At 44.2% G+C, this 22851-nt stretch overlaps 1 protein-coding gene across 1 annotated transcript in view; it reads left to right on the top strand.

Annotated features, from left to right (window-relative positions):
• Positions 1 to 15276, top strand: part of gfra2b (GDNF family receptor alpha 2b) — a 140555-nt gene extending 125279 nt beyond the window's left edge. Inside the window, exons 8-10 of the mRNA XM_040026810.1 lie at positions 591 to 775; positions 10257 to 10304; positions 12707 to 15276. Coding sequence (XP_039882744.1) covers positions 591 to 775; positions 10257 to 10304; positions 12707 to 12850 — 377 coding nt within the window. The 3' untranslated portion in view covers positions 12851 to 15276. The remainder of the gene's footprint in view (positions 1 to 590; positions 776 to 10256; positions 10305 to 12706) is intronic.
• Positions 15277 to 22851: the final 7575 nt, after the last annotated feature.

Genomic DNA, 22851 nt, shown 5'->3' with positions numbered 1-22851 from the left:
GACCTCAGGAAATCACATGATAGGGTGGGGCCAGGTTTAACAATGAGCTCACCCGAAACCCTGGCTGACTGTGACCCACACCAGTTTTCACACCTTGGCTCATGTGATTAGGTAGAGGATCATCAGGGGGTCCTTTTGTCCCTCTTTCGGGGGAAACTCCCACAGGGTTTAAATCTGGGACTCTCCACCATGTGACCCTAGAACTGAAGAAGCTTCTCGGATGAGAGGTGAAACGTCTTCAAGCAACTTAAAGAAGTCCAGACGCTTTTCTCTCCAAGCTCCTTAGACTACGATGACCTGGTTGACTTAGAACATTCACAGACATACTCGCTAATAATTACCAGTTTGATTGAGCTTGGAGGGTTTGGCTTGTTTTGTTTGGAATTTAGGACCCAACAGTGAACCATGTGTGCTGATCTAAATTTAGGATACAGACCAGCGTCAGATTCTTGTTACCTACCTGGAGGAAGGCCAGGTGGCAGCTGCCTCTTGATGAGAAAACAGTAATTGGTTGTCAGGTCAGTGTGGTTCTCAGCAGGTGTAGAAAGTTCTCGCTCTTTCTCTGACCGCCCGTCTCTATCTCCACACAGAAAATGCCATCCAGTCGTTTGGTTATAGCTCGGAGGGAGGGACTCTTTTCGTAACCGAGCCGTCATCCACTTTCCTGCCCCCTGCCGGGCCTCCAGTCATCGCCAAACCTGCTCCCTCTCTGCACGGAAATGCAATCAAACCCCTGGACAGTGCTTGTATGTTTTCCACTTGTGCGAACCTGCAGGTGAGTTTGGATTAGGCCTTAGTAATCGAGTATTCTAGTGATTATTTCATTGATTAATCAAGCAATTGGATAAGAAGTACTTTTGTCTTATTGTTGAGCAATAATAAAAACAGGAGGCAGAAAGAGTTGTGACAGCATTTTATCTCCTGGATGAGGTGGATTTGCTATGTGTTTATGTTTATGAGTTTTTGTGCGCGTGTGTCTGCATGTTTTACTATGCTCGAGAGTGAGTGAGTTTGTATCTGTAAGCCTTTAAAGAAAAGGCTTACAAATAAAATGTGGTGGCTGCGATGAAGAGAAATGTATCAGCATTGTGAAGTGTGTGCTGTGCCTTTCTGTGCTGCTGAAAACAAGATGTTATTATGGTGTAGACCTTAATTAATATTAATAATAATTCACTGTCCAACCTAACAATCCTCAGTTTTATTGGCCCATGTACATTTTTAATGGTCTTGCATTTATATATTTTTACTTTTTTTAAAATATTTATATTTTGAAATATTAATACAATACTAGTACACCCAATGTCCTTCTTTAGACTCACCCCTGCTTGCTGCAGGTATCAATTCCATGTAAAATAGGACGGCTGCCGTCAGCTTTCAGCGAGCTGTATAATTTAAACATGTATCAGACTAAGTTAACATTTCATCTGCAGATTTTAATAAACTTCTAGAGACTCACTGCAGATTTCTCTGTGTGAAACAAACCTCCTCCACGTTAAACTGTGCCTGCGTCATCATCTCTGCTGCTCTTCTGTTACCAATGTTTTTGTTGAAGACTGGGGCCTGTGTGTTCTTAATGTGGTTTATTCACTCACTACTCCTGAATAAATCTCTGGCCTGTTTATGTATCGCTCGTATTTACATGGTAATGACGGAACGAAGCATTGAAGAAAAAAATTTGCTGTGACGATTTTTTTATCATCGAGTTATTTAAATTACTCGATGAATATATGAGAGGCTTGGTCTGGATATAGTTTTTTTGTGGTTTCTGCCTGAGCTACAGTACATGGCTGCTGCCTTATTTATTATATTCTTTACAACAGGTAAGCTCAGTGAGAACGAGATCTTTTTTCAAGAGAAATGTCAGTACAAAAAAAATTCAAAAATTTAGACAGTCGGCTACACAATAGAACAAGCCATTACACATTATCACAGATGAAGAAAAACCTACTCAAGTAGTTGCATATAAACAAATGCAACGCTTTAAAATGTTCCTGTGAAATCAGACAACACCATTCTTGGGTTTGTTTTTAGCTTATTCCATTTATAGGCAGTGAAGTATTTAAATGCAGTTTTCAAGAGGCACAGCTAATGATAAAATGTCCTGCAAACTGACATTGTAAGTACTGTGTTTAAATTCAGCAAAGGAGCAGAGGTAAGTAGCAGAGCCTGGAAAGACACATGATTCAGTGCACAGAATACACAAAATCAAGAGGCGTCGAGGTGGATATAGAAGCATGCATATGAACAATATCATCGTTAGTGTTCTGCTTATAATGTGATGGTTGACACATTTGCATGGCAAGCAAAAGGTCACTGGTTCTCTACAGACACAGGGCAGGAAGGAATGGAAAATCTACCAAATCAATCACATTACCATCCAAGGCACAAACCTTTTGGCATGGCTGTAGTGCAGGTCATCTGCTAACTGGAAGGTTGGTGGTTCAAGCCCTGGTACTCCAGTCTGCGTGGAGAGTACTAAACCCAAGTTGCTCTTTGATGCATCCATCGGAGTGTGAATGTCAGATAGAAAGCACTTACATAGAAAAAGTGCTTGTGTGAACGGGTGAATGAGTCAAGTTGTATAAAGTGCCTTGAGTGCTCAGGTACAGTAGAAAAGCGCTTTGTAAGAAGCAGTCCATTTACCAGGACTGGCAATGTGCTTGTGAATGAGAAACAAGATTTGTTTCTGTGTGAAACTCTAATCTTCATCTTTAATTTTCCTCAATAGTGGTTTTTAAAAGTGAGTCTAACTTCCAGCCAGAGTCCTAAATATTTATAACAGAGAACAATTTTAATGACCATGATGAGTTTTAGTATGGACTGTATGCTGGATATTTTTAGTTGACCTTAAATGGACTCATGCATTTTGTTTTATCAGAGTTTAAAATAAGATTATGTGTGATAAGAGAATTTTGAAATGTATCAAAAGCAGACTGTACATTTGCAGTGGCCTGATCCGAGGAACGGCCAGTGGCATATAAAACAGTGTAATCTGCATAAAAATGTATGTGCAGTTTTAGGTAGCAGAGATTATGCCACCATATTTGCCAGATGTTTGAAAATTTAAGTCCAAAGGACCTAACCTTTTTTTTCAGCTGGATTATTAATTACAGAAGGATGCAGGAGTATAGAGGCTGAGGTGGTCAAATGTATTATAGAAGCTGTGCTATTAATGGTTGTGTTTCTGCTGAGAGGACATGGTGAACTTGGTTTGAGTTTTCAATAATTGAAAGCTTAGTGCAGTTTACCCTCAGCTAACCAAACACTTCCAGAGCTGACTGAGACACCACAGACAAACCGTTCTCATTACTGTATTTTTCACTCCACTCCAAGAATGCATGCATAGTTCCCGCTTCAAACTTACTTTCTGATACTGAAATTTACACCCATCCATCCAACCCCAGTGGACCTTCACCTCAGTAGTGTGATTCTTACAGACCTGTTGGCTGTACCATGCTGGTAGTCTAAATCCATGCCAGGTAGCTAACTACTGTTCGTTTTAAATCTATATCAAATATAAGGAGCATATAACTATCTAGTTTCTCTTTAAAAACAAATATTAGGTTGTATTCAGTCCAGTATAATCCACAGGAGCATGCCTCTCATACTTCCCATGCCGGGGCTCAGTAAAAATGTGTTTAAGCTTAGGACATGATAGCTCTGTCTGTGTGTTTTCAGCTCAGTCTCAGAACTCTAGCAGGTAGGCAAACAGTGCAGCTTACATTCCTGTGTGGAGAGGAGATCTGGAGCTCAGTCACAGGTGTTTTGCTGGCACACCGCGGATTATAAATCTGTAAATCAGGTGGTGGTTAAGCGAGGAAAGCTGATAAAGAAGCAAATGAAGATTCCCGGCTAAGTATTCATATCAGCCCCACGAGTTTGGATGAATTAACTGACCTCATCCATCCACAGTAGCATATTTTTATCTTTGAGATAACTTTCAGTTTTTGGAAAATTAAACCAGCTATTAGTAGGAAGCAAGAATCGTGGAAGGTCTTGTGTTATTTTCTTTCTTTAAGTTAGTCTGTTCATTATTAGCAATAAAAAAACAAATAAAAATATATGTTTGCCTTCATTTTGTTTCTCCTTTTGAAGATGTTTCATAGCCACGATTAAACCACGAAAGCAGGAGAACGCGTACCTTTGGAGCACTGTGACTAAAGTCAAACTGTGTGGATCGCCTCAAAAAATAAAATATGAATATTTGGTTCTAAAGGGATAAATCTGAAAAAGCTAATTTTTTTTATAGCAGTATAATAAAAACGGGTGGTTATAGAAAGAGAAATGCAGACAGCAGGTATGACTGAGGAGGTCTGAGCACTGCAGCTTTATGTGCTTCGCTCTTCTTCACCTTCACACACATTAGCATCATCCTGCCTGCATTGTGGGAAAGTGGAATTCCATCCATTATGTACAGAGAAGAGGTGCAAGGCTGGAGGTTATATAGGCCAAAATAAATTGCTATGCATTATGAAAGAGATTTAAAGCATGAATTATAGAAAACTTCATCATATAATGGGATGGATGTGACATTTTACTGAACTTTTACATTTTTAACCCACTTGCATACACATATAACTTTTAATGATGAAAGAAATGAAAACTCTACAAAAAATACCCAACATTAGTTTTGCTGATCATGAGTGTGCACGTTAACCAAGTCAGTGTGTACTGAGTTTGTAGCTTCATTTAATGTGGGCTCAAATACAGAAAAGAGAGAATTCTGCAACAAACCAATGAGTTTAATGAGTTTCTGAGATGTGTAACAATTTACACACCTCAATGAATCAGTGAATCTTCTTATTTAAGCCTGGACAGCTAAACAACATCAGCATGCTCAAAGACTGCACCACCCTCAGGACTGAATTAAATGACCAGTCCATAAATGTCACTTCCTGCTGTTGGTTCTCAATTATGACATGGTATCATATACTTTACCATTCCAAAAATACTCTAAAAAACATGCAATGCATATTTAAAACCATATACACACGTACACACAGAAAAGTGTAATGTGTAAAACTATCTGTGTTAGACTGGAGAGGCAAAGCAGGAGACACAAGTGGACCAGTGAACCCAGCACACACTGACTGGTACCGCAGAATGTCCTCAACACATTTCCAGGGCCATGATTTCAACTAGCTGCAGAAGCTGATACCTCTCTTTAGTTTGAAACAGACATGAGGGCTACTTTGTTAGTTTATTTATAATTATAATGTAAATGTTGGATTCTTTATAGAGTTTATGTTGAGTCTTGAAGTCCAGCCATCCTCTGTTGGAGGGTTTTGGCTTCAGCTGTTTCTATGTGATGGTTTCCTCACATGCAGGCAAATGTCTAACAGATTTTTTTCTTTCGGTCCGTCTGAGCTCTGTGTTGGCAGTCTTGTGCCAATGTAGAAAATTAAAGGTTGAGCCAAAGCTGCAATGTTCTTATTTTTTAAGCACATTGCCAGCATTCATGCCATCCCGGAACACCTCTAATACATTTCAGTTTTGGAGTCACAAAATACTGAGTTAGTATCACTGAAACTGGAGCTGAAGCTGATGTGTCTGTAATAAACTCCAGTCTGCAGAACTGCAGACTGGAGTCTTCTTCCTATTTGTCTGCTGTGGAGCAGTTTGTGGATTTTGGCATTCTGTTTTAGATCGTAAGCCTTGAATATGTGAAGACTTTCATTTATTTTGGTGCACTCGTACACCTAAACATATGGGTTTTTTTTTATTCTCTTTGTCTTTGTAGTAGAGAAAGAGTTTTACAGTTAATGTTTTGTGCGGAGGAGACACTAATCCCTTTGGGGTTGAAGGAAGAGCATCCAATATGAAATTCTGCCAAATCAAACATACGGAGGTCCCCGCTGGGAAGGAGGGAGCAGCTAAAGGTAGCAATAGCTCTATTTTGTGCAGATATCTCAGGCATTTCTGGAAATTGTGCTTAAACACCAGCAGCTTTCCAGTGGTCAGAATTCTCATGATGGGACAAAAACAGGAAATCAGCTGATATTTTAGTAAAAAAAAGAACACCTAAGGTGGAGGTTCAGGTTGACGGGTGGCTCCACGAACCTTTAATTAGCAGTGTTGTTCCATCTTCCAATGACAAAGCCATGCATCCCTGACTGTAATAATCAATGTCTGGTAACCCTAACCAAAGGCCGGTGTACAGCATAGTGATTAGGCCTGTAAAGGTGACACTCAGCCTGTTTCCACTTCACTGGACTCAAATGCTCTGATAACTGGTAACAGCTTCAGTCACACTGTAAATTCCACACATAAACCCAACAACAGAAGCAGAAGCAAGTTAAGCCATGCTAAGTTTTGAAGTTCTGGTTACGGTTGGGTGAGCTTGGAGCTTTGTCATTGGAAGATGAGTTCACCTTCGAGTGACATGTGGCCTCCAGCTTCTACCAAACTTCACCGAGACTACAATGTACCAGCTACCATGTCAGAATAGCATGGCTTCATGCCAACCAATGTGCCCATCCACAGTGTCTACAAGCAAGTATACACCTCTACTACTACCTCTATTACAGATCTTTGAAACTGAAGGATGATTTGTCCTGTTAGTGACAGTAACTGTGGTTTCCAGGTGGTTGCTGATTGTTGTCAAATAACTGGTGGTGATTGGTTTGAGAGGAGAAACCCTGCCTTGCAGTTTTATAGAGTTTCTTAGAAGTTCTGACCCTCTTTTTTTCCCTGTGCAGTGCGTGCTTTAGTGACGTTTAACCAGAGGCCCTTTTAGCAGATTTGAGATTACATATCATTATCATGTACTCAGTTGACCTACTCGTTTGTGAGGTTCCAGTTTGAAGGCTCGAGATGAAAGTTTCCACTGTTGACATGTTGGTGTTTTCAAACGACATGTGACGAGAACGGGGTGGGGGAGACTATGAAAGTGAACTCTCATTGGCTAATGATTTAGGACTGACAGTTAACCAGTGCGTGTATCCCAGATAAACCGTTCTGAAACATCAAACGACCAAAATTTACAAAAGTGACTTTTTGTTTTATTCAGTATCACCTAAAATAAGTTATTGAGCATAAAATCAGAGAAGTGTTTGCAGAGGGTGTAGATTTGTTTTGCAGCCACATATATCACCCCCTGTGGCTGCAGTCTTCAGACCCAGAAGCTCCGCCCACCTATGATACTGTTTATAAATTTTGGTGTTAGAAATTAATGGCTGCTTCTGCCAGTTATTGCATTTGTTGCAGTTACTTCTCACATGGCCTCTGATGACTGTGGTTCCAACTTTAGGATCAGCAGCTTTATGGTGACAGTGAAGTAAAAAAGGTCCCACTAGGGTGGTCCCTGTGACAGGAAGTGCACAAAGTTCTGGTCCTCTTTTCCTGGAATGGAAACAGTTTCTGTAATTCTCATTCTTCAGTGGAGCAAGAATGAAGACCAGGGTTTGCGATTCTGGGACCTTTACGGGTTCGATTTGTTCGGCTTAAGATAAAGAGCAGATGACTCAGTTTGTTCCTCCTCATGAGGATTGTCCCTGCTTTTTGGACCATTTCTATTCATTTTTATTTCTTTCTGTTTAATTCTTTTGCTGCACAGAGCACAGTGTTCGGATGAATCGGAGCTCATGTGTCTGTTTTCCCATCTCTCAGTCCAAAGCTGCAGCGTTGATCACTGTGATGGTCGTCTGAACTCAACCGGTCCTCAGGGTCGATGGTGCTTCCCTTTATGTCCAGCCTGCAGACATCCTTGTAGCACAGATATGAGTCTGCATCCAGTCCACATACAGCACAGCACATCGTGGCCAGCATTTCAGCTGTAATGTCTGAGTGGGTGCAGAGTGCTGCAGTGGATCATCTTTATGAAGACGTGTGTGTTCTGAGCTTAGTGTTTTCATTTGAAGTTCACAGACTGCCAAGATGGAAACGTTAAGAAGGCAAACAGATGGAAAGTAAACTCTGGCGTGTTAAATGTGGCTTTGAGAAACCGGCTGGAAGGATAAAGAGCCGAGGTGAAAGCAGATCATCGCAGGAAGGATGAGTTCTTCTAAAAGTCAGAAAACCAAACTTAAAAACAACAACACAAACAAAGATCATGATCAAAAATCTGTCTTTCTGAATTTCTGTTCAGTGTTTCCCACAACCCCTGGACCTCAGTTGGAAAACACTACATCAGGTCACAGTGATGGTCTGCTCAGACCCAAGTTTTCATCAAGTTTCATGAGGTGCAGAGTCCCACCTAAACCTAACCCACTAGCTGACAGTAAGGAGAACCACTGAGCAGAAGTGAGAGGAAACAGGGTTTTTTTTTTTTTTTAAAAAAAGTGGAACAATGTTCAAATCATAGAGGTCCAAATGGGACGTGACCTCTGGCTTCCTGTAACCTGTAACTAAATTCACTTTCACCCTCATAGCAGCGATCTGCTGAAGGCTACTGCTGAAGAACGATGGATGGATGGTTTATTTTCCTGTCTCCATTCTTCAACCAACCCTTTTATGCCAGAGTGCCTGCAGAAGCATTCTGAGCACCTGTAAATGCTCTGCGACCACAGGAGACCAACCCTGAGTCAGATGATCCAATTTCACGGCACCTGTACTGCACGTTTAACATAGTGTGACAGTATGAATTCACCCTGCAGCCCTCCATCAGGTGCAGAGAGCTGTAGACGGCTACCTGTCAGCACTTTCAAAGCCTCTTTCTAAAGACCTGCGATGTCAGCGTGCATGTTTGGAGTGGATCTGAATGCTCTGTGGACAGCCGGCAGTGCAGATGGAGTTACATCTGAAAAACAGGCAGATAAAGAGAGAAAGGGATCGGCAGGAATGTGATACTGCTGTGCGCTGCGTCTCTGTTGATGCTGTATATCACCTCATGCATACTGTTCTGAATTTGCTTTGTGAATGGTGTCTTTTCCCCAAAGCTCGTGAATACAGCGATCATTTTCAGCTCTTTTAAAGGAAGCAGACGTGCAGAGGCGTCCGGCGTCGGAAGATGTCCATATGATAGCAAATCATCTGCACGCTTTAATGATCAGGATAAATAAGCCTGTGCATGTGCACATGGATGCCTATTTGTGGCTCTGCGCATGTATATTTCAGGGAAACGATAATGATCTGGCCACTTGCGATGATTTCCCCGACGCTGAAAAGAATTTTCTTCCTCCTCGCTGAGCGATAAGATCTGATTGGCTCACCCACCCAGGCAGCGGGAGGAGATATGCTAATGAAGCACTGACAAAGAAGCTGATGGAGGCCGGAGATAAATGCTGGCATGTGTGTGTTTGAGGACAAATAAGTGTGCATCCTTGTCATCATCAGCACTCTGCATTTTAATGAAGGTGGAGCTCGATTTAACAACCTGAGGAGGCTGAAACGTGGAGGAGCTGCTTCCTTTAACAATCTCACAGAAGCAGTGGTGCAAACACCACATTTTACTTCAGGTTTTGACCATCTGCTTTAATTATTGATGATCTGTTTCTGAGGAATCTGTTGTTTCCACAGTTTGACAGACATCTCCAGAGAACCCGAGAGCCTTTGAAATCACTGACTGTAATTTTTACCTCTGAATTAAAGCTGAAGTGTGCATGCTGCATTTCAAACCTCTGTGGGGTCCAGGTATTTATGGACCGACTCTGAGTACTTTTTGGAACTAAATCCTTTTGATTTAAGCAAGTGAATCATTATAAGATTGGGGAAACCTGTAGTCAGCTGAGACTGAAGAAGTCACTTGGATGAGTGACGAAATGTTTCTCCCACTGAAAACGCTACGTCCAGATGAACATAATCAACTTTTGGGGATTTACTTACCTGGATTATTGAGCATATGCATCAAAACCTCAGTATAAGTACAAAAATCATCATGATTATTAGTCTGTGGTCTGTACTGTGATACAGGGTTTGGACTTTAGGGAGGTTTAACTCTGGGTTCACAGTGGTTACAGCATGATTAAGCCCATGCACTGGCCAGTCAGTTCTGTGGAAAATGGTGCCATCATTTATTGAAAATATTGTGGAGGTCTGTGCGTGCACCATGAGAGAATCTGAGAGTTTTTACAGATCAACTAAAGCCTTCAGCTTTCTCTGACAAGCTTCTGCACGATATTACAGATGAAGACTCTCAGCAGAGGGAGATCACACTTCAAATTCCTGCAGGTCTCAGTCCAGCACCATGGCTTGATTTTTCTATTGAAACTCATCAGAAAGCACCTTGTTCACTCACACATTTTATTACTGATCTGGATGGATGGATCTTATTCAATACTCAGCCTGATACTTTCTCACAGTGAGCTCTTGTTTTACAGGATGGAGGACAGAAGTGCATCCCCTCTGATGACTTCGAGTGCGAGGAGGTGAGCAGCTCTGATCAAAACTTTAAAAACGATGGTTGAAGTAATGGGTGGAGGGGTCTCCATCTCCCCCATCACTTGGACCAGCTGATGTGGTGTTCAGGTTGTTTATATGACGCTGACGTGCATCATCAGATCAGACGATGAGATGAAAAATGAACAGATGATTTTTATCAGAGACAGACAGCTTAGAGCCCTTTCACTAAAATCATCTGAGCAAGTTCATTCTGGACAGACCTGAGAGCGCCCCTTATGGAACAGGAAGTCCAGACAATGGAAGTTCTTGATTATACTAAACCAGGGGTGTCAAATGCCAGTCCTCAAGGGCCAGTGTCCTGAAACTTTTAAATGTGTCCCTGCTGCAACCTTTTATAAAATTAGGTCATTAGCAAGACTCAATAGAACTTGACTGCATGCTGAGGTGGCAACCCCTATCCCTTATCAAATAATTTTAAATAAATGTAAGTAAATATAAGTGTTTGGAAATGTTTACTTCTAAAAGTACTTTTATTGCACCTTGTGCTTTCACTCATGAGCTGCTGTAACATGAATCAAATGGCTGAATTGCCACCTCACCAGCCCTCAAGAACTGAAGTTTGACACCTGTTTGCTAGACGTTTTCTGATTGTGTGTCTGAGAGGGCCACTATTACATCACAGAGAAAGCTTTCATTATTGGTCAACATAATGGAAAAAAGTAAACTTAAGTGGTGTTTTATTACAGCATGGGCTTTTTGGTCGAGTGAGATTATGAGGAGATCATTCTGAGGTGAGATGTGATCTTCAGGAAAGACTGTTAAAGGATGGGTGAAATTTCCTCTGGCTCTGAGCTCAGGAAACTCTTTCCCAATGAGCTTATGGTGTCAGTCGCTTCTTTCAGGTCTGATTTAAGCACCATGTCCATTTTGGAGTTTCAGGTCCTGTTACTCAGAAAGGACCAGAAAAGGGTTTAGGGCGGGGCTACCTGTGACTGACCGTATGAGTGTAGTGTCTGTAGTCTTTTAGAAACGGTGTATGATGGGATGCTGTGTGTACTCAGCTCTCAGTTTCACAGCTGGCACATTAAAAAGCGAGCAGTAGAAGTTTTCAGTGTTTTCGCCCACTCTCATTTCTAAGAGTTCGCTGCCAGACTTCCTGTGTAAGCCTCCCTGTGGCCGGTTCACTGAGTGTCCTCCATCTGTTTTCGGGTTAAAGATCCACAGCTGAACTGTAAAGTGTAGTGTGAGGAAACAAAGTGAGACTCCCTCCAATAAGCTGCTCTGTATTAATACTTGATCACCACACTAATATCTTCATCAGCAGCTGTTACCACCCCAGGTTGGAGAGGAGAGTCACATGACAGATGGAGAACATGGGAGCACTTTGTTGAATTTATTGATATATTATTGCCAAACCTAAAGCTGGAGATGAACTTCCAACATGAAATATGCACGAATAAGAAGCGGCAGAGAGTGTGGCGGCAAAGAAAAGGAGCGGCTGCGCCTCGGTGGAGATCTGTCTGTAAAACAGAGAGACACAAAAGGAATTACCTGCTGAAACTCTGCTGAAACTCAAGCAAGAGAGTTAGACTCAGATATTTAGCAGCCCATAAAAGCTCAGCTCTGTGACTCACTTTACCTTCCTGCAGACACCTCTCCTGCTCGGCCTCCACACACCATCTGTGCTGAGGGCGGCGACCACAGTAGGATACTGCTCCTCCTGCAACAAAATAAAAATAAAGAATAAAAGTGCAGCGATGTTACAAATGTGCAATACCACAGATTTTACGCTTTATGTTTCCTCTTCAGCTGCATTTTCAGAGGTTCACGCGCCGAGTTGCTTGCTCTGGTTAAGTGACGCCGCCATCTACAGCTGACAGTTACAAAAGAAATAAATCAATTATTGATAGCAAAATTCAATTTGGGATATCTGAGAGTTTGACATGCAGTCAGTGGTGAGAGACTGTAACACAGCCGTACGTAGATTTATTATTATATTATTATAGCAGGACAAGATTAAACGGTACACATCTGAAAAAGTAGGAAATTATATATTGATGAAGAATTAATATTTAATTGTAGAAAACTTTATCTGAAGCCAGATATGAGGTATGAGGCGTTCTAACACCGCCCGCAACTGAACCCGCTTGATAGAAAAGCTTTGTTTCAGAAATCTGCAGTCACCAGTGACACACGAATTTTGGATTTATAATATTAGTACTGAAGAATGAAATGTGGCTGTCTGTAATTAGAACAGGAGCTGGTCAGAGGGACTTTATACAAACTTTCATGGATAGATTCACAGGTATATTGATTTCCAGCTAACAAGCAGCTTCATCGTTTGTAAGATTTTCAGGACACCACAGAATGAGGCGTTACAAACACTTGTGCACTAATGCTCGTGCCTTTGCCCCCCCTCTGTGCTCAGGCTCTGTTGGCCCAGGGCTCGATAGACTCTCAGGACTCTGCAGGGCCCAGAAGCAGCAGCCGGCCATCAGCCCCACTCCTCCACCTCCTCCCTGTGACTGTGTGTGTGTCCATCCTGCCAGCGTTCCTGTTCCACGTCTCATAAATGTGAACTAGCATACACACATACATGCCCACACACACACACACACACACACACACACACACATTTACACACACACACACACACACACACACACACACACACACACACACACACACACACACACACATTTACACACACACACACACACACACACTAAATGTCAGCCAGCAGACGTCCAGCATCAACAACTGCCTTTCAGAGGAGGAGGGAAGTTATTCTGGAGGACGTTCGGATTAGCCAGCTCTCTGCACCACACACACAGTGCACACACACCGTGAGAGGGTGTGTTGTGTGTTTGAGCGAGGGTGAGAATGAGAGAGGCAGACACAGAGAGACTCCTGGGATTTTCGATCACATTGACTTCGTTTCCAAAGCTCAGTGTCTGCAGAGTTTGTGTGCAGCCCGGCTCAGACTCACTGCCTCCAGCTTTCTGGGATCCGAGACAGCTGGGCTCAGAAACACAGGGACTTTGGCTCAAGCTTGGAACTGCACACACACGCTCACAAACACACACACAAACACGGAGAACAAGTCTTAAAGTTGGCAGCGCGATGGTGAGAGAGACGACAGAGCTGGACAGATGGGACGGATCATTCCTCTGTGTTTGTCAGCTCAATTTATCACTTCCCTGGACCTCTCTGGTGGCAAGAAAGCTATACTGCATACATTCAAACGCACACGCTGTAACCCTCCCCTTAGACCTCGTTAGCGGGCAAACAGGGTCCCCACAAGGACACAAACACTCATGCTGTACACCAGTGTGCTTTTCGCAGGTCTTTCTCTTCATTTTGTTGTCAACATTCTGTAAAAACTTCATTTAATGTGGAATATGAAAAAAGAGTGTATATTTCACAAATGTAAGTGTAAAATTGTGCGAGTGTGTGTGTGTTTGTGCATGAGTGTCGGTGGCTGAATGTGGATGTACAGACATGTGGAAGCAAACAAAGGAAGAAGGACTCAGCTGCAGGACACACAGCGAAGTGTGTGTACTCTCAACCAAACAAAATTTGGGAGTTTTAGGTTTTTTCCTCCTCTTGTCTTGATTGGTTGTAGGTGTATTGCTAACAAAGCTACAGCTGTTATCATGGTATTAGACCACCAAGCCCCTGTCAGTTTAACACAGTCTCAGTTTAAATGGGTGCTGCTGGTGCTGCAGTTACAGCAGGGCAGACAGTGGTGGTGGACACAGACCCACCAAAGTTGTAGAGATCAGCGCGCTGAGACGGGGAACAATGCTGTGACCGCTCACAATCAGATCCAACTTTGGAGCAACTTTGGAGCACCAACACAGCAATACAGCCTGCTGTCCTTCTGTGACTGAACAGGTCAGGTTGGCAATTAAATGCAAGCTGTTCCTAATAATACGGCAAAAAAACATGTTGGTGTCTTCAGTCACACAGTCCAGCCTGAACCTCAGCGGCCTGAAACAGAAATTCCTCAATAAAGAGTGACGTTGTTTCTGCACAACAGCGATAAATCTGCAGAACTGGTTTTTCTATAAGGATAGAACCAGAGACCTGCCCATCGAGTCATGTCTGCTACGCAAAGACGAGCCACTCTGTTCAGCACAGACGGACTCAGGTTAGAAATGACAGTGAGAGTGACTGCAGTCTGGGGCGAAGCACAGTTGTTGGGTTGTGTCCCACCAGACTTGTCGTCAGTGCTCGCCGCTTCACTGCATTTTTTCGAACCCAAACCAACGGGTTTTTGGATCCCGTTGGTTTGGGTTAGGGGAACAAATAAAAGTCTGTCCTTTGTGATGAAAGTCGGACCTACATTCGCTTGCTCATTAGAAGATTTGGAGATTTGAGTTGTACTTCTTCACACACGCAGCGGGCAGTTAAAATAGGTGATTAAGAGCAGAATGGGCAGGGAAAATGTTTACTCCCTGCTTACTCCCAGAGTCTCTGTTTTATAGCTACTGAGCTTCCTCACACAGTTTCTGGATGATCACCAGCTATGCTCGCTATCAGAAAAAGTGACTCCCACCACCCGTTACAGCTGCAGAGTCTCAGGCAGCGGGGTGGCAGCTGACACCTAACATATTCACAGCAGCTTTATGTCTGTGGAGTTTCTGGTTTCAAATGTACCGTCTCCAAGATGCACCAAAGACTCAACTATATTCATACCTGTATGAAACCATCCTCTGTCCTGGCAGCTCTTGGGGCTGTTGACAAAGACTCTTCAGTTCAGAGCATAAAAGTTGTTTGTGTTCTTACGCTGCTTCTTATCATCAGCGGTTCAAATACGATCATATGAAGTGGTACCTGCTTCAGAGCCACCGTGTTTCTAAGTAGACCACATTTCTTTTGGATCTGTGTTTAGCTTCCAGACATCGAGTACACTTCTTTGGCACCATGTTAGCAGGCGATGCTATCGGGCTGTCGTCACTTCCTCTGGTAGCGGCTTCAGTCACTTAGAATGGAGAAAAGCTGAACTTATCACTAGCTCACCTCGAGGAGCTGTTTCCTCTATTGTCCCTACAAGTTGGTCGATTTCATTTCGTTGTAGGTTTTAGGCTTTCTCTTTTAAGCCTAAAAGCACAAAAAACATGTAAAACTGCTTCAACTATCCAAGAGCAGTCGCCTCAGGGGTGTTTATACTGTAAGACCCTGCAATTAGACAGAAGCTCTCGGCAACAGTGGGCAAGAAAAACTCCCTTCTGAGAAAATGAAAGTTTCAAGAGAACTAGGTGACTGAAAACATCAATAATTCAAGGAAAGGATTTGTCACTAGTGTTAGCGTGTTAAAGGGCAGGGTCACTGTTTCCAGCAGACTGGCTCAGGTTCTTCTGCAGTCAGCCCAAAAAAACACATGTACAGCCTGATACACAAACTGTTTGGTCTCTATAGATAATTTCCCCTTCATAATCACTCTTTATGATTCACCTGTTTAAATTGTATTAAAGTTTACATTATTAGGGGCGTGGCCTCTGACTGACAGGTGGATGGCATACAGCTGTTTGTAACATTTGGATCACTTCCTCCTGCGTTTGCTTCCCTTAATGTGTTTAATATGTGAGTGTGTGTGGGGTTCTCAGTGTGTACGGTACCTCTGGCCACTCTGTGGGGTATTTTTTATGTTTCATAGAAGCTACCAGGATGCAGAACATGAACTGTTGTGCTGCAAGGTTGTCACCAGTCGAAGCTCGAGGTAGTCGTCACTTTGTGCCATCCGTGGGCTGGAAGACCTGAGATCAGTTCCAGAGGCGCTGGTGCATCCTTACTTTAGTGTGATTATTACTGTCGTCCCTGCTAGCGGTCAGGAAAACGTATTACCGTGTCCGTGAAGGGTCATTACACAATTGTCCAAATCAGTGAGATTGCTATTAAATTTGTTGTAAACATTGTGATATTTCCCCTCGGGCTTTCAGCAGTATCATTATTAGGACAGATTTGTTTTTGTGTCTGAAATTGGACGATGAAGTCATATATTTCTAATCACCTCGGCCTTCCTCTTGTCCCGTAATCATGTTGCTTTTTTCATCTACTTTTATTCCAGGAGCATTTTTCCCTGGAGTTTCTCACCGGCATCATCCAGACACCTTTTTTCGCTTAAAATGTGATTTAAAATGTGATTTTCATTAAACTCAGTGTTAACGTAACGCTGGCTGTTCATGATGCCCTGCACATCGGGATCCTGAGTGTTTCATTAGCAGTGTGAACATTCATGGTCCCCAGAGGGACAGTTCATCCCTCCACTGCTTTAGTGCTGCTGAAGCTTCAGGTTTTATTTCAGAATTAAAATGCTAGTGTCGAGATAGTGCAGAACTTTATAAATAACAAAATATTAAAATCGATTTCCATAACTTTACTGTAACTTTTCATGATCCCCAGAAGATGATCTCTGGCAGGCTTGATGGTCCCCTGTTTTACAAGCACCATCAACATGAAAACATTCGATTTCAGCAGCACACAAATCACAAAATTATCTGTTTAATGGTAGAAGAATTCAAATTTTGGGAGAAAAATATTTGAAATGAATGGCAGAAATGTCACAATGCAATATTTACAGTAACTTCTGTTAATGTTGGCAGGCAAGTTTATCTTTCACATTTGTACTTAATTTCCTTCCTGTATAAATGTGGTTATCTCCAAGGAATAGGATGGTATCGTCAGCCAAAACTAAAATTAAAACAAATCACTGACGCAAGTGTAAAATTTAAGTTTTTTAAATTTAAGTCCAACGATCGATCCCTGTGGAACACCATGATATCTGATTCATAACAATTCATTCATTACTAATTGTATTTGAAAACAAAGAACTGTTTGTTCAGGATGGATGTCTGATTTTACATTGGTGTTGAAGATGACTGAACAGGGCTTTGTGCTGGTACGACCGTGTGTTGGGCAAGAGTAAAATGAGGACAAAGGTGACGGTGAGAAAGGTTGTAAATTTGCTGATCTATTGGTAAACTTTAACAGCGCTCAGCAGTGTAATGAAATATGTGTCTGGAAATAAAAGTAACATCTGTAACAACAGCTGTCCACAAACATTTCTTCTTCAAGTTCTTCGTCCTCCTGAAGCCTCTCTGAATGATGACCTCTGCCTGAGTACCTGACACAGTCTACACTTGTCTTTGTGGGTGCTGAGTTAAGGCCACAAACACGTCACACAGGTGTTCAGTAAAGTGCTGCCCCTAGCCTGATGAAATCCCTCTGTGTGGTCTTACAGTTTGGTGAAGGTTTCCTCGGCATCAAACTAACCTACATGTGTGCAGCCGAGAGGGAACTATGGTGGCTGGTAGTGATGGGATTTCCGGCTCTTTTTAGAGAACCGGCTCTTTCGGCTCCGAACCGGCTCTTCAGTTTGTTTTGTTGCTTTAATTAATTTATTATTAACAATAATATAAAATTATGCACAAAAGGAATTACTAACATAAAAAAAGTGGTTTTATTTATATATGTTTATATATAAATATATGTGGTGGCCCCTAGAGACAAAACACGTACAAACTCCAAAACACATTTCTAGCATGAACTGAACTTCCAAAGCAGAGCTACCTAGATCACTTAAATTACACAATTGAAAGCATGTGTGTATTGTTTGTGTATTTATACACAGGCACTAATATATATTCAAATAATTTTAAAAAAAGTTCATTTACCTGTTACTACCACACACCAAATTCGGTCGTTGCTAATTGCTGGCTTGTGTAGCCACTAGGTAACAAAAGCTCAACACTGCGCCTAGCATCCTGGAGCACTTCTGTTGTCTTTTGCACGTGTTTTGAGTTTTTATGTGCTTCGGAGTTTGTACGTGTTTTTACGTGTTTTGGAGTTTTTACGTGTTTTGGAGTTTGTACATGCTTCAGGGTTTGTACGTGATTTGAAGTTTGTACGTGCTTTGTCTGTAGGGGCCACCGTAAATATACTTTTATTTATTCACTCCACATAAAATGTAATAAATAAATCATATAATACAAAAATCAACTATTTACATTTCAACTTTTAACTATTTAAATTTTCAGCTTTTTCCTTTTACAAATTTAAAGTAAAACAACACAAAACACTGCAAACCACAACACAATTAAATATAAATTATAATATGAAAACAAAAAGAACATGCATATTCTCTGTCATATGGACCTGCATGAATAAACTTTCTGAATCCTTTATCATCTGCAACTGAAAATAGTTGTGGATGATTACTATACCTTTCTAATGTGACGTTGTTGTCCCTGGCTCTCTTTCTCTCTCTCTTCCTCCCACTCTGTTCCTGTGCTACTGAGTGTAACTACCACCCCTCCCCCCTTTGCCCAGCGTAAAGCACAAGGCTCGCATACTGAGTGAAGCGGAAAAAAGTGCGAGAGAGAGGGTGAGAGAAAGGGAAAAAAAAAAAGCCCCACATGATGGCTTGCGATAAGGACGTCGTTTGGTGTCGTTCACATCAAAGATCCGGCTCTAAGAGCCATTTCGTTCGCGAACGACCCATCACTAGTGGCTGGAGGCTGAAATCAGAGTGAAGCCATGCTGTTGGCTCCAAACACATCTCTTCAGGCTTCTGTTCCAAACACATCTCTTCAGGCTTCTGTTGACTCATTCAAAAACCACTCTCTCTTCAGAAACAGTCAGCATGGCTTTAATCTACACATTTAGGCTTTCTGTCCCATATGGAAAAGAAATAGAAAAAACTTATAAAAGTCTTGCATCAGATGTGGCCTACTTCATATAGTGAATCATATAAGGCTTATATGATTTACTCATGAAAGTGGCCACTTTCATATATTGTTTTAGGAAGTATCTGTTAGGGTTCCTGGGTCGGTGACCCAGTGTTTTCAGTTCACATTCACTGTTTATCTACTGCCTGTTCCACTTCCTGTTTTATTGTGTTAGCCTTGGTCTGTGTGTATTATGTTCAGTCCTCTTCCCATTATCATTAGTTCATTATGTTCAGCTGTGTACTCACCGGTCTCTCATTATCATCATTATCACCAGTCTGTGTATTTAAGCCCTCGGTTCTACCCATTCAGTGTCGGGTCATTGATGATGTCATTCAGTTCAGTCAAGTCAGCCATCCATCCAGTCAGTCAGTCAGTCAGTCAGTCGTCCAGCCAGCCAGCCATTGTCTACCTCTGTTCTGTTCATCCACTCCTTATAATAAACCTTCACCAGTCTTCACCTACCTGCGAGTCCTGCGTTTGGGTTCCTTCCTCCTCGCCTCCACACAACGCCTGACAGAATGACCCGACCCCGCGTTGTGGACCCAGCGGACTCTGAACTTTTCGAGCGGCAGGAGGCAGCGCTCCTTCGCTGGACGGAGGGGCTTCGTGGAAAAGAGCGGCTCTTCGCGGAGAGAGAGCACGTCTTCGAGGGGACTCGCCTGGCTCTGGGCGGGCCTCGGAGACGCCGCGTTCCCCCACCTGCTGCCTCAGCTGCACCGGAGCATCCGCCGCGGAGAGTGGGCGTCACAGCCCAAGCTTCGGCCGATCGCTCTCCCGCCGCTCCGCTCCTCGCTCGCCCGCCAGCCGCTTCACTCTCCAGCCTTTCCGCCTCGCCACGGCACAGCGGCTACGCCTCCCACCTCGGCTCAGCGGAGGCTACCGCGCCAGAGGCTCAGCCGTTTATCCGGCCCGCTTCCTCTTCCCGGGTGGGGGTGACTGGTGTCCAGCCACCTTCTGTGCCTGTCCCAGTGCCCAGGCTGAGGGCAGCCAGAACCCAGCCTGACCTCCCTGGAGGCTTGAAAGAGCTAACCGGTCCACCTACTACTTCACCCCTTCATCCACCTCCTGATCCAGCTTTTCACGCCCTCGCAGTATCACTGGTTAGGCTAGCTGAGGTGTCCCCTGCTCAGGCACCAGCTTTATTAGCCCAGGCTGCACTGTTGTCCCCTTCACTAGCTCACTCTTTAGCTCAGCCATTAGCCTCACCGACCCCTGTTTCTCCATTGGTCTCCTCAGTCCAATCTGTCCTCTCACCTGTAGCTCAGTCTGCTCCTGTCCTCCAGTCCCCTGTAGCTCAGTCTGCTCCTGTCCTCCAGTCTCCTGTAGTTCAGTCTGCTCCTGTCCTCCAGTCACCTCCTGTAGCTCAGTCTGCTCCTGTCCTCCAGTCACCTCCGGTAGCTCAGTCTCCTCCTGTCCTCCAGTCACCTCCTGTAGCTCAGTCCCCTGTCCAGTCAGTCCAGTCTGCTCCTGTCCCCCAGTCACCTTCTGTTTCCCAGTCGCCTGTCCACCATCCTGTTCGGTTCCCAGACCTGCAGCCACAGCACCCAGAGCCAGCTGTGAGCTCTCCTGCTCCTCAGCCAGGGGTTTCCGCACCTGCTGGCCCGGCCGCTCCTCAGCCAGGGGTTTCCGCACCTGCTGGCCCGGCCGCTCCTCAGCCAGGGGTTTCCGCACCCGCTGGCCCGGCCTGTCTCCAGCCGGAGGCTTCAGCTTCGACTGGTCAGGCCTCTGCCTCGGTTGCACCCACGCCCGGCCCGGCCTCTGCCTCGGCTGCACCCACGCCCGGCCCGGCCTCTGCCTCGGCTGCACCCACGCCCGGCCCGGCGTTGGCCTCTGCTCCGCCTGGTCCGGCTCCAGCCTCAGAGCCTACGTCCTCGTCTGGCCCAGCCTCGGAGCCTTCGTCCTCGTGGAGGGACGGGGGCCGCGCGGCCGGCCGGCCCCCGGACCGCCTTTGCCTGAGTGGCCGCCGTTGCCTTCCGCACGGCCGGCCCCCGGACCGCCTTTGCCTGAGTGGCCGCCGTTGCCTTCCGCACGGCCGGCCCCCGGACCGCCTTCGCCTGAGTGGCCGCCGTTGCCTTCCGCACGGCCGGCCCCCGGACCGCCTTCGCCTGAGTGGCCGCCGTTGCCTTCCGCACGGCCGGCCTCCCGAACTGTGTCCACGTGGCCACCCTCCTGAACTGTCTCTGTGTGGACTCCGTCCCTCCGTCCTGGGCCCCCTCCGCCCGCCCTGTTCTGGTTCTTTTTCTTTTGGCCGTCGGGTGCCGGCCTTTGGGGGGGGGGGGGGGGGGGGGTACTGTCAGGGTTCCTGGGTCGGTGACCCAGTGTTTTCAGTTCACATTCACTGTTTATCTACTGCCTGTTCCACTTCCTGTTTTATTGTGTTAGCCTTGGTCTGTGTGTATTATGTTCAGTCCTCTTCCCATTATCATTAGTTCATTATGTTCAGCTGTGTACTCACCGGTCTCTCATTATCATCATTATCACCAGTCTGTGTATTTAAGCCCTCGGTTCTACCCATTCAGTGTCGGGTCATTGATGATGTCATTCAGTTCAGTCAAGTCAGCCATCCATCCAGTCAGTCAGTCATCCAGCCAGCCAGCCAGCCATTGTCTACCTCTGTTCTGTTCATCCACTCCTTATAATAAACCTTCACCAGTCTTCACCTACCTGCGAGTCCTGCGTTTGGGTTCCTTCCTCCTCGCCTCCACACAGCGCCTGACAGTATCCAAAACATACAAGTTTCATTTATATAATTTTTCAAGGTATCTTATATCTGTTTCCACTTTTGTATGCTTTTCATACAAGTTTCACACAAGACCGATACAAACTTTATAGGATTTATATATATCTTTTCCATATGGGGTGGCTCAGTTTGTAAAGTGTTGCTCTGTTAACAACATTCGAAAGCTTTGGAAACTCTTCAGGTCTCTGACTCGAGCACAGCTCTGCAGATCTGATGTGTTTGTGGCTGTGAAGCTGCACGAAAGCCTCACAGTTTGTACCTGTAATGTTAGTGTCGAACGTTAGCACTAACATCTACTGCATGATCCTGATTACGAGCTATAGATGGACATCAAGCTTGATTTTATTTATTTCTTTTAATTTCCTGTACTTTTTAGTCCTGGTGTGTGATCCTGAACCTGCAGCTCCTTATTTCATCCTCTGTCTGAAATGAGATGTTTTAGCTCCTCCCCCTTTAACCAACCTTATTCTGATTGGCTGTCCCTCATAGGTACAAGGCTTGAAAGTTTCAGTGCTCACACGGGGATGCTGTGTCCCAGACATAGTCATATAAGGATAGCCGCCCTCACTAACATCATAAAAATGTGCAAGCAGAAGAAACTGTGATAGCCAGAGTGTTTGGAGCTTCAGGCTCACAGTGTTTACTGACCACGCTCTTTATTAGACACTGTCAGTTTAACTTGAGCATTAGCAGGAGGTAAATGAAGTGTTTCTGTGCTGATGCGTCTGAAGGTCACAGTCTGAGGAGGTGATGCAGACTTTATGTAACGTGTTTCGCTCGTTTGGAGCTGCAGCTCATCAGAAACCCTTTCCCAGTTTAGCTGAACCTCTCTGCGTTGTTCAGCTCTCAGGAATAAAGTGAGAGGCATCCTTCCCCCGATGTACTCACAAGAGGCTTTTTAAATGTGAACTTTGACCTGACTCTTGCTGTTCCGTATTTTTAGCTGAGCGTGAGGAATCCGCTGATTGAAACGCCGTGAGACAGATTAGTGAGCAGACGGGAGAATAAAAAGAAACGATGTGCACGTGAGAGTTTGTGTCTTTGCTTCTCTGCTCTTATCTCTGCCTTACTCTCAGCACTGTCACATCTCCTCCTCTC

This window comes from Simochromis diagramma, unplaced genomic scaffold, assembly GCF_900408965.1.
Source record: "Simochromis diagramma unplaced genomic scaffold, fSimDia1.1 OVJJ01000293.1, whole genome shotgun sequence".
NCBI classification, from domain to species: Eukaryota; Metazoa; Chordata; class Actinopteri; order Cichliformes; family Cichlidae; genus Simochromis; species Simochromis diagramma.
This window is presented reverse-complemented; position numbering and strand designations above follow the sequence as displayed.